The following is a 12,366-nucleotide window of genomic DNA, read 5'->3' as shown; positions in this document are numbered from 1 at the left end:
GTGTGTGTGTCCAGCGTATGTGTGTGTGTCCTGTGTGTGGTCCTGTGTGTGTGTGTGTGTGTGTGTGTGTGTCAGGTGTGTGTGTCCAGTGTGTGTGTGTCCTGTGTGTATGTCCTGTGTGTGTGTGTGTGTGTGTGTGTGTGTGTGTGTCAGGTGTGTGTGTGTGTCCAGTGTGCGTGTGTGTGTGTGTCCAGTGTGTGTGATTGTCCTGTGTGTGTGTCCTGTGTGTTTGTGTGTGTCCAGTGTGTATGTGTGTCCTGTGTGTTTGTGTGTGTCCAGTGTGTATGTGTGTCCTGTGTGTTTGTTTCCAGTGTGTATGTGTGTGTCCAATGTGTATGAGTGTGTGTCCTGTGTGTGTGTGTGTGTTTGTCCAGTGTGTGTGTGTGTGTGTGTGTGTGTCCAGTGTGTGTGTGTGTTCTCTGTGTGTGTGTGTGTCCAGTGTGTGTGTGTGTTCAGAATGTGTGTGTGTGTGTCCAGTGTTTGTGTGTCCAGTATGTGTGTGTTCCCAGTGTGTGTGTGTGTGTGTGTCCAGTGTTACCATGGTTATTATTTACAGGGACACTGAGGAGTCAACATGAACCCTAAACCCTGGATAGAGGGGCTCAGTGAATGTGGAGTGGAATGTGTTCAGGTGGGTCAGTGTGTCAGAGGAGACTCTGTAGAAGGACAGAGTGCCGGCTGGCCAGTCCAGATACACTCCTACTCTGTGGGAGCTGGAGGAGGGGACGTCTATGGTAGTGGACTTATTATTGTGCCAGGCAGAGTAACTGTTGTCAGAGCAGAACAGACTCCAGGACTTGTCATTACATCCAAGCCTACAGTCACTACCCCATCCTCTCCTGCTGATTCCTTTATATGTCACTCCTATATCAGCCTCTCTCCCACTCCACTCTACCTCCCAGTAACAGCGTCCAGTCAGACCCTCTCTACACAGCACCTGTTCCCTGTCCTCAAATCTCTCTGGGTGATCAGGATACGGCTGCTTCTCTCTCCTCCATGTCACCTTTCTGTTCTCCTCAGACAGAGAGAGGAGTCTGTTTACTGTGTTTAGGTCCAGTGTGAGATCACAGACATCTGATGGATGAAACCAGACACAATATTAGAAATCATCATCATTCACATTAGAACGTTAACTCACTTTTCACTAATTCATTTAATGTAGATGTTTCTAGGTATCAAAAGGAGAAGTTAAGGTAACTTGAGACTTGTTGAATGATCATATGTTATACTGTATGGTAATATAAAACACACTTATTCCCATTCATTACACACACACACACAAACTGAACACACACACAACCTGAACAAACACACAAACACACACACATCCTGAATACACACACACACACACACACACACACATCCTGAACACACACACACACTGGACACACACACACACATCCTGAACACACACACACACACACACACACAAACTGAACACACACACAACCTGAACAAACACACAAACACACACACATCCTGAATACACACACACACACACACACACACATCCTGAACACACACACACACATCCTGAACACACACATACACACACACTGGATACACACACACACATTTCTAAAGTAACACAAACACGCCACACACACAGACACACACATTGTCAAAGCAACTCTTTGTAAACTTTGATGTCCCTGATTTGTGCTTCTGTAGAACTACAGCTGATATTTAATATGACCAAGTAAGTAATGATGGTGGTCTTTGACTTTGACTTGAATTAAGACTTATTCTTAGTCATATTCTTCACAGCAGTCAACACTCACATTTTCTAAGTCCAGGTTTCATTGTGTTCTCTCCACCATGTTCCACACTGTAGCGGTAAGCAGAAGAACAGACAGTCATTGAGGGATACACCTGAACTCACACACACACACTCTCACACACACACACACACACACACACACACACACTTACACACACACACACACACACACTGGACACTCACACACACATTCAGCATATAACTTTGTACAAGCGGTGGTAAGAATGTTTGTCTGTGTGTGTGTGTGTATGTGTCCAGTGTGTGTGTCCAGTGTGTGTGTGTGTGTCTGTGTGTGTGTGTGTGTGTCCTGTTTGTGTGTGTGTGTGTCCAGTTTGTGTGTGTCCAGTGTGTGTGTGTGTGTGTGTGTGTGTGTGTGTGTGTGTGTGTGTGTGTGTGTGTGTCCAGTGTGTGTGTGTGTGTGTGTGTCCAGTTTGTGTGTGTCCTGTGTGTGTGTGTGTCCAGTGTGTGTGTGTCCAGTGTGTGTCCAGTGTGTGTGTGTGTTTGTGTGTGTGTGTTCAGTTTGTGTGTGTTTGTCAAGTGAATGTGTGTGTCCACTGTTTGTGTGTGTGTGTGTCCAGTGTGTGTCCAGTGTGTATCCAGTGTGTGTGTGTCCAGTGTGTTTGTGTGTGTGTGTGTGTGTGTCTGTCCAGTGTGTCCAGTGAAGTCAGAAGTGTCCAGTGTGTCCAGTGTGTGTGTGTCCAGTGTGTGTGTCCAGTGTGTTTGTGTGTGTGTGTGTGTGTGTGTGTGTCCAGTGTGTGTGTTTGTCCAGTGTATGTGTGTGTGTCCAGTGTGAGTGTGTGTGTGTGTGTGTCCCCAGTGTGTGTGTGTGTGTGTGTCTAGTGTGTGTCAAATGTGTGTGTGTGTCCAGTGTGTTTGTGTGTGTGTGTCCAGTGTGTGTGTTTGTCCAGTGTTTGTGTGTGTCCAGTGTGTGTACTGATACACGTGGACACACACACACACACACTGGACACACACACACACACACTGGACACACACACACTGGACACACACACACTGGACACACACACACACACACACACCGGACACACTGCACACACACACACACACACACACAGTCTTTATATAACTTAGTCCAAGTGGTGGTCAGAATGTTTGTCTTAACTAGCCTGATAACTCCAACATGTCTGATATGAACATTGACATAAACCCTCTACATACTTGAGTTTCTCCAGTCTGCAGTGTGGATCCTCCAGTCCAGCAGAGAGCAGTCTGACTCCTGAGTCTCCTGGGTGATTGTAGCTCAGGTCCAGCTCTCTCAGGTGTGAGGGGTTTGACTTCAGAGCTGAGGCCAGAGAAGCACAGCCTTCCTCTGTGACTAGACAGCCTGACAGCCTGCAAAGAGTCAAATCATATTAAAATCACACTGCTATTCATTGGTGGTGAAAATAGTGGCAGTATATTTTTTTATACATTTTCATTTATACCAGTGTCCTGAAACCTGCCATATATATATAATTATTAGAAAAAATCATAATATTGTGTGTAGAGAGAAAATTGCATATTACAAATATTTGAGTAGACTGACCAGAGCAGTTTAAAAAGCAGTATTAGTCAAAAGACAGACAGTGAGGTATCAGATTTAGATTGTATTGAGTATACAGTCCACACCATATCTAGTTTGACAGTGAAGCTAACATTTTAAATGTGGCTCTATACTCCAGCATTTTGGATTTGAGATCAAATGTTTCAAATGAGGTGACAGTATATAATGTCACCTTTTATTTGAGGATATTTTAATACATATCTGTTTCACCATTTAGAAATGAAAGCACATTATGTATCAGGCCCCCCATTTGAAGAAGTCATAAATATTCTGACCAATTCACTTATAGCGTATTAAAGTAGTCAAAAGTTGAGTATTTGGTCCCTAACTCGTTGGTTGCATTTGCAGTTTGTTGTGGTTGTGTTTTGAGTTATGTTTTGCTCGATAGTAACTGAATGGTGGATGATGACTGGAGTAATTTTCTGTCTAAGTGAGTAGATAACATGTTTCTAAACACTACTAAATTAATCCTGATGATGCCATGATTAAGAAAAATCATGAATGAATCATGAATAATAATGAGTGAGAAAGTTACAGAGGCTACAACAAAACATGCTAACCTCCCACCATTACCAATAACAGAGGGGGTATGTGTCACGATCGTCCAATGAGGGAGACCAAAGCGCAGCGCGTTGAGCGAACATGACTTTATTATATTAAAGTATAGGACACCAAAACAACAAACAATGACGATACGTGAAGTCCACAGTGACAAAGACTGATACGGAACAAAAACCCACAACCCCAAGGTGAAAACAGACAGTATAAATATGGCTCCCAATCAGAGATAACGAGCCGACAGCTGACACTCGTTACCTCCGATTGGGAGTCACTGACCAAACACGGAAACAAAACCAAAACCAAACACAACAAATGAACACACCCTAACCCAACACAACCAAATGAATACACCCTGGCTCAAACAACACAGTCCCGGAGCCAGAGTGTGACAGTATGATCCTTGTTCCTCTGTAACTTTCTCATTCATCATCATTCACGATTCATTCATGATTATTCATAATCATGGTAGTATCCACATGAATGTAGAAGTGTTCAGAAACATCTTCTATTCTTACTGACAATACAAGTGAAGTGACTCCAAAATGACAGGACATTATTCAACATTCAGTTTCTATTGGGAAAAACATCATCCAAAACACAACCAAGACAAACTGCAATTGCATTCAACAAGTTTGTAGAATCACAAGCTTGATGTAATCACTGCAGGTAAGGAATATGGGACCAAATACTAAACTTATGACTACTTTAATACATTATAAGTGAATATGTCCAAATTATTAAGACTTTTTCAAATGGGAGAAATAGATACATAAAGTCCTTTCATTTCTAAACAGTAACAGAGATATGTATGAATACCTTTAAATAAAAGGTGACATTATATACTGTTGCCTAATATGAAACATTCGATCTCAAATCCAAATTGCTGGAGCATAGCACCAAATGTAAAACTGTAAGCTTCACTGTCCAAACACATATGGTGTGGACTATGTGTGCCTGGTAAACACATGTGGATCTGGTGAACAGTTATCACTTGTTGACCAACTACAGGAATACTGACCTCAGAGTCTCCAGTTTACAGTGGGGATTCCCCAGTCCAGCAGAGAGCAGCTTCACTCCTGAATCCTTCAGGTCATTGTTACTTAGGTCCAGCTCTCTCAGGTGTGAGGGGTTTGACTTCAGAGCTGAGACCAGAGAAGCACAGCCTTCCTCTGTGACTAGACAGCCTGACAGCCTGCAAAGAGTCAAATCATATTAAAACCACACTGCAATTTTTTGGTGGTGAAAATAGTGGCAGTATTTTTTTTCAACATTTTCATTTATACCAGTGTCCTGAAACCTGCCATATCTATATAATTATTAGAAAAAATCATAATATTGTGTGTAGAGAGAAAAATGTATAGTACGAATATTTGAGTTGACTGACCAGAGCAGTTTAAAAAGCAGTATCAGTCAAAAGACAGACAGTGAGGTATCAGATTTAGATTGTATTGAGAATACAGTCCACACGATATCTATTTTGACAGTGAAGATGACATTTTAAATGTGGCTCTATACTCCAGCATTTTGGATTTGAGATCAAATGTTTCATTTGAGGTGACAGTATATAATGTCACCTTTTATTTGAGGGTATTTTAATACATATCTGTTTCACCGTTTAGAAATGAAAGCACTTTATGTATCTAGTCCCCCTATTTGAAGAAGTCATAAGTATTCTGACCAATTCACTTATAGTGTATTAAAGTAGTTAAAAGTTGAGTATTTGGTCCCTAACTCGTTGGTTGCATTTGCAGTTTGTTTTGGTTGTGTTTTGGGTTATGTTTTGTCCAATAGTAACTGAATGGTGGATGATGACTGGAGTAATTTTCTGTCTAAGTGAGTAGATAACATGTTTCTAAACACTACTAAATGAATCCTGATGATGCCATGATTAAGAAAAATAATGAATGAATCATGAATAATAATGAGTGAGAAAGTTACAGAGGCTACAACAAAACATGCTAACCTCTCACCATTAACCTCAAATAAAAGGTGACATTCTGTAATGTCACCTAATATGAAACGTTTTATCTCAAATCCAAAATGCTGGAGTATAGAACCAAATGTTAAACTGTAAGCTTCACTGTCCAAACACATATGGTGTGGACTATGTGTGCCTGGTAAACACATGTGGATCTGGTGAACTGTTATCACTTGTTGACCAACTACAGGAATACTGACCTCAGAGTCTCCAGTTTACAGTGGGGATTCCCCAGTCCAGCAGAGAGCAGCTTCACTCCTGAATCCTTCAGGTCATTGTTACTCAGATCCAGCTCTCTCAGGTGTGAGGGGTTTGACTTCAGAGCTGAGACCAGAGAAGCACAGCCTTCCTCTGTGACTAGACAGCCTGAAAGCCTGCAAAGAGTCAAATCATATTAAAACCACACTGCTATTCTTTGGTGGTCAAAATAGAGTGGCAAAATATTTTTTCAACATTTTCAGATATATCAGTGTCCTGAAACCTGCCATATCTATTAATAAATTAATTAATGTTTCATTATTAGAAACGATCATATATTGATTGTAGAGAGAAACATGTATAGTACAAATATTTGAGTAGACTGACCAAGAGCAGTTTAAAAAGCAGTATCAGTCAAAAGACAGACAGTGAGGTATCAGATTTAGATTGTATTGAGTATACAGTCCAAACCATATCTATTTTGACAAAGATAACATTTTAAATGTGGCTCTGTACTCCAGCATTTTGGATTTCAGATTAAATGTTTCATATGAGGTGACAGTATATAATGTCACCGTTTATTTGAGGGTATTTTCATACATATCTGTTTCACCATTTAGAAATGAAAGCACTTTATGTATCTAGTCCCCCATTTGAAGAAGTCATAAGTATTCTGACCAATTCACTTATAATGCATTAAAGTAGTCAAAAGTTGAGTATTTGGTCCCTAACTCGTTGGTTGCATTTGCAGTTTGTTTTGGTTGTGTTTTGGGTTATGTTTTGCCCAACAGTAACTGAATGGTGGATGATGACTGGAGTAATTTTCTGTCTAAGTGATTAGATAACATGTTTCTAAACACTACTAAATTAATCCTAATGATGTCATGATTAAGAAAAATTATGAATGAATCATGAATAATAATGAGTGAGAGAGTTACAGAGGATACAACAAAACATGCTAACCTCTCACCATTAACATCAAATAAAAGGTGACATTACATACTGTTGCCTAATATGAAACGTTTTATCTCAAATCCAAGATGCTGGAGCATAGTGTCAAATTTAAAACTGTAAGCTTCACTGTCCAAACACATATGGTGCGGACTATGTGTGCCTGGTAAACACATGTGGATCTGGTGAACAGTTATCACTTGTTGACCAACTACAGGAATACTGACCTCAGAGTCTCCAGTTTACAGTGGGGATTGCCCAGTCCAGCAGAGAGCAGCTTCACTCCTGAATCTTTCAGGTCATTGTTACTCAGATCCAGCTCTCTCAGGTGTGAGGGGTTTGACTTCAGAGCTGATACCAGAGAATCACAGCCTTCCTCTGCGACTAGACAGCCTGACAGCCTGCAAGAGTAAAATCATATTAAAACCACACTGCTATTCTTTGGTGGTGAAAATATATTTTAAAAACATTTTCAGATACATCAGAGTCCTGAAACCTGCCATATCTATTCATATATGTATATATACACTATCAGTCAAAAGTTTGAACACACCTACTCATTCAAATTTGTAAAAAAAACAACAACTAATTTTTACATTGAAGAATAATAGTGAAGACATTAAAACTATGAAATAACACATATGGAATCATGTAGTAACCAAAGAAGTGTTAAACAAATTAAAATGTATGTTATATTTGAGATTCTTCAAATAGCCACCCTTTGCCTTGATGACAGCTTTGCACACTCTTGGCATTTTCTCAACCAGCTTCATGAGGTAGTCACCTGGAATGCATTTCAATTAACTGGTGTGCCTTCTTAAAAGTTAATTTGTGGAATCTCTTTCCTTCTCAATGTGGTTGAACCAATCAGTTGTGCTGTGACAAGGTAGGGGGGTATACAGAAGATAGCCCTATTTGGTAAAAGACCAAGTCCATATTATGGCAAGAACAGCTCAAATAAGCAAAGAGAAACAACAGTCCATCATTACTTTAAGACATGAAGGTCAGTCAATACGGGACATTTTAAGAACTTTAAGAACAAATGCAGTCGCAAAAACCATCAAGCGCTATGATGAAACTGGCTCTCATTAGGACCACCACAGGAATGGAAGACCCAGAGTTACCAGCCTCAGAAATTGCAGCCCAAATAAATGCTTCACAAAGTTCAAGTCACAGACACATCTCTACATCAGCTGTTCAGAGGGGACTGTGTGAATCAGGCCTTCATGGTCGAATTGCTGTAAAGAAATCACCACTAAAGGACACCAATAAGAAGAAGAGACCTGCTTGGGCCAAGAATCACGAGCAGTGGACATTACACCGGTGGACATTTGTTCTTTGGTCTGGAGTCCAAATTGGACATTTTTGGTTCCAACCGCCGTGTCTTTGTGATACGTGGTGTGGGTGAACGGATGATCTCTGCATGTGTATTTCAAACCGTAAAGCATAGAGGAGGAGGTGTTATGGTGTGGGGGTGCTTTGCTGGTGACACTGTCTGTGATTTATTTAGAATTTAACGACACTTAACCAGCATGGCTACCACAGCATTCTGAAGCGTCACGCCATCCCATCTGGTTTAAGCTTAGTGGGACTATCATTTGTTTTTTAACAGGACAATGACTCAACACACCTCTATTTGACCAAGAAGGACAGTGATTGAGTGCTGCATCAGATGACCTGGCCTCCACAATCACCCAACCTCAACCCAATTGAGATGGTTTGGGATGAGTTGGATCGCAGAGTGAAGGAAAAGCAGCCAACAAGTGCTCAGCATATGTGGGAACTCCTTCAAGACTGTTGGAAAAGCATTCCAGGTGAAGCTGGTTGAGAAAATGCCAAGAGTGTGCAAAGCTGTCATCAAGGCAAAGGGTGGCTATTTGAAGATTTTCAAATATAAAATGTATTTTCATTTGTTTAACACTTTTTTGGCTACTACATGATTCCATATGTGATATTTCATAGTTTTGATGTCTTCACTATTATTCTACAATGTAAAAAATAGTAAAAATAAAGAAAAACTCTTGAATGAGTAGGTGTGTCCAAACTTTTGACTGGTACTGTATATAAATGAATGAATGTATCATTATTAACAGTAGATAACATGTTTCTAAACACTACTAAATTAATATTTGTGTGTGTGTGTGTCCAGTGTGTGTGTGTGTCCAGTGTGTGTTTGTGTGTGTGTCCAGTGTGTGTGTGTGTGTTGTCCAATGAGTGTGTCCAGTGTGTGTATGTGTGTGTGTCCAGGTTGTGTGTCTAGTGTGTGTGTCCAGTGTGTGTGTGTGTGTTGTCCAATGGGTGTGTGTGTCCAGTGTGTGTTTGTGTGTGTGTCCAGTGTGTGTGTGTGTGTTGTCCAATGAGTGTGTGTCCAGGGTGTGTGTCTAGTGTGTGTGTGTGTCCAGTGTGTGTGTGTATAGTATGTGTGTCCTGGGTGTGTGTGTGTGTCCAGTGTGTGTCCAGTGTATGTGTGTTCATTGAGTGATACAGGAATACTGACCTCAGAGTCTCCAGTTTACAGTGGGGATTCCCCAGTCCAGCAGAGAGCAGCTTCACTCCTGAATCCTTCAGGTCATTGTTACTCAGATCCAGCTCTCTCAGGTGTGAGGGGTTTGACTTCAGAGCTGAGACCAGAGAAGCACAGCCTTCCTCTGTGACTCCACAGCCTGACAGCCTGACAAAGAGATCATCATGATTTCACAAACTGTTAATTTAACACCAGTAGTGTAGTAGGACAATGGCAGATGCATTTGGTTTATTCTCTTAAACAACATATAGATTCATCTTCCGTCTCCTAGAATTGTATGGTCATATTGTTATACTAATGTGAACATCAATGCAGTGATTCAATATGTTTTTCAATAATACATATATTTCTCTAAACTGAATATTTCTTCCTGATGATTAGTACTTAAATGTCATGTTATGTACTCACAGAGCAGATCTGGAGGCTTTGACCACTGGCAGCAGCCTCAGAAGACCTTCCTCTGATCTGGAGTATTTCTTCAGGTCAAACACATCCAGCTCCTTTTCTGAAGTCAGCAACACAAAGACCAGAGCTGACCACTGTGCAGGTGACAGTTTGACTTTTGACAGACTTCCTGATCTCAGGTATCTTTGGATCTCTTCCACTAGAGAATGGTCATTCAGTTCATTAAGACAGTGGAACAGATTGATGCACCTCTCTGGAGAGGGATTCTCCCTGATCTTCTCCTTGATGTACTTGACTGTTTCTTCATGGCTCTGTAAGCTGCTTCTTGTCTTTGTCAGTAGACCTCGTAAGTGCTTCTGATTGGACTCCAGTGAGAGGCCCAGAAGGAAGCGGAGGAACAGGTCCAGGTTTCCTGTCTCACTTTGTAAGGCTTTATCCACAGCACTCTTGTAGACAGTAACTTTATGCTTGTGTCTGATCCTCACAGAAAAGTTATTGGACGTTGATTGAGGTTTTGCCATTAGATTGTCATTGTTGTTGATGAATGAGAGGAACACATATACAGCAGCCAGAAACTCCTGAATGCTCAGATGCACGAAGCAGTACACCTTGTCCTGGTACAGCCCACATTCCTCTTTAAAGAGCTGTGTGCACAATCCTGAGTACACTGAGGCTTCATTGACATCAATGCCAGCCTCTTTCAGATCTTCTTCATAGAAAATCAGATTGCCCTTCACGAGCTGTTGAAAAGCCAGTTTTCCCAGTGACAGAATGCTCTCTTTATTCCAGTGTGGACCTGTCTCTTCTTTCCAAAGATACTTTTCATTCTTCTGTTTGGTATGAAACTCCACAAGGTGTATGAACATCTCAGTCAGAGTTTTGGGCATCTCTTCTCTCTTATGTTTCAACATGTGTTCAAGGACTGTTGCAGAAATCCAACAGAAGACTGGAATGTGGCACATGATGTGGAGGCTCCTTGATGTCTTTATGTGTGAGATGATTCTGCTGGCCAGGTCCTCATCACTGAATCTCTTCCTGAAGTACTCCTCCTTCTGTGGGTCATTGAACCCTCGTACCTCTGTCACCTGGTCAACACACACTGAAGGGATCTTATTGGCTGCTGCAGGTCGGGTAGTTATCCAGAGGAGAGCAGAGGGAAGCAGATTTCCCTTGATGAGATTTGTCAGCAGAACATCCACTGAGGTTGACTTTGTGACGTCACAACAGATCTTGTTCTTCTGGAAGTCTAGGGGCAGTCGGCACTCATCCAGACCATCAAAGATGAACAGAACTTTGTACTTGTCGTAGTTGGAGATTCTTGATTCTTTGGTTTCCATTGAGAAGTGACTGAGAAGTTCAATCAAAGTGTGTTTTTCCCCGTTCATCAAATTCAGCTCCCGAAAAGGGAATGAAAATACAAATTGGACATCCTGATTTGCTTTTCCTTCAGCCCAGTCCAGAATGAACTTCTGCACAGAGACTGTTTTTCCAATGCCAGCGACTCCCTTTGTCAGCACAGTTCTGATAAGTTTGTCTTGTCCAGTTAAGGGTCTGAAGATGTCGTTACATTTGATTGCAGTCTCTGGTCTTGCTTGTTTCCTGGTTGTTGTCTCAATCTGTCTCAGCTCATGTTCATTATTGACCTCTCCTGTTCCACCCTCTGTGATGTAGAGCTCTGTGTAGATCTTGTTGAGAAGTGTTGGGTTTCCTTGTTTAGCGATCCCCTCAAATACACATTGAAACTTCTTCTTTAGATTAGATTTGAGTTCACGTTTGAAAATCACAGCAAGCTCATCTGAATGAAGAAATAACACAAAGGATATTAATATTATGTCTGTTTTAATGCCAACAGTATAGTAGGACTGTTATAAAATGTTAAATTATAATAATTTCTTCGCTTAACTGACTGTCTGCTAAATGACTGAAATGTAAATGTAAAAAATGTATAAATCTCTTATTGATGGTATTATTAATGTTCTCTCTCTCTCTCTCTCTCTCTCTCTCTCTCTCTCTCTCTCTCTCTCTCTCTCTCTCTCTCTCTCTCTCTCTCTCTCTCTCTCTCTCTCTCTCTCTCTCTCTCTCTCTCTCTCTCTCTCTCTCTCTCCTCTGTCTCTAAATGTGCAAATTTAAGGTCCCCTGTAGCTCAGTTGGTAGAGCATGGCGCTTGCAACACCAGGGTTGTGGGTTCGATTCCCACGGGGGGCTAGTATGAAGAAAAAAAAAGTGTATGCACTCACTAACTGTAAGTCGCTCTGGATAAGAGCGTCTGCTAAATGACTGAAATGTAAATGTTTTCATAATGCATTACAAACTGGTGTGACTGATTATATTATTGTTAGTATTATCTCTCTCTCTCTCTCTCTCTCTCTCTCTCTCTCTCTCTCTCTCTGTCTAAATGAATCACC

The 12,366-nt window shown here is 41.1% G+C and overlaps 1 protein-coding gene across 1 annotated transcript in view; it reads right to left on the bottom strand.

The window, feature by feature from the left end:
* Window positions 1-514: 514 nt before the first annotated feature.
* LOC311142326 (NACHT, LRR and PYD domains-containing protein 3-like) overlaps window positions 515-12,366 on the bottom strand; it is a 385,235-nt gene continuing 373,383 nt past the window's right edge. The window contains exons 5-12 of the mRNA XM_084177954.1: window positions 9,965-11,756; window positions 9,530-9,703; window positions 7,260-7,433; window positions 6,084-6,257; window positions 4,924-5,097; window positions 2,960-3,133; window positions 1,782-1,828; window positions 515-1,074 (exon numbers count right to left, since the gene is read on the bottom strand). Of these exons, the coding sequence (XP_084034080.1) occupies window positions 551-1,074; window positions 1,782-1,828; window positions 2,960-3,133; window positions 4,924-5,097; window positions 6,084-6,257; window positions 7,260-7,433; window positions 9,530-9,703; window positions 9,965-11,756 (3,233 nt within the window). The 3' untranslated portion in view covers window positions 515-550. The remainder of the gene's footprint in view (window positions 1,075-1,781; window positions 1,829-2,959; window positions 3,134-4,923; window positions 5,098-6,083; window positions 6,258-7,259; window positions 7,434-9,529; window positions 9,704-9,964; window positions 11,757-12,366) is intronic.

Source organism: Coregonus lavaretus (assembly GCF_964263955.1).
Source record: "Coregonus lavaretus genome assembly, chromosome: 2".
Taxonomy (NCBI): Eukaryota; Metazoa; Chordata; class Actinopteri; order Salmoniformes; family Salmonidae; genus Coregonus; species Coregonus lavaretus.
This window is presented reverse-complemented; position numbering and strand designations above follow the sequence as displayed.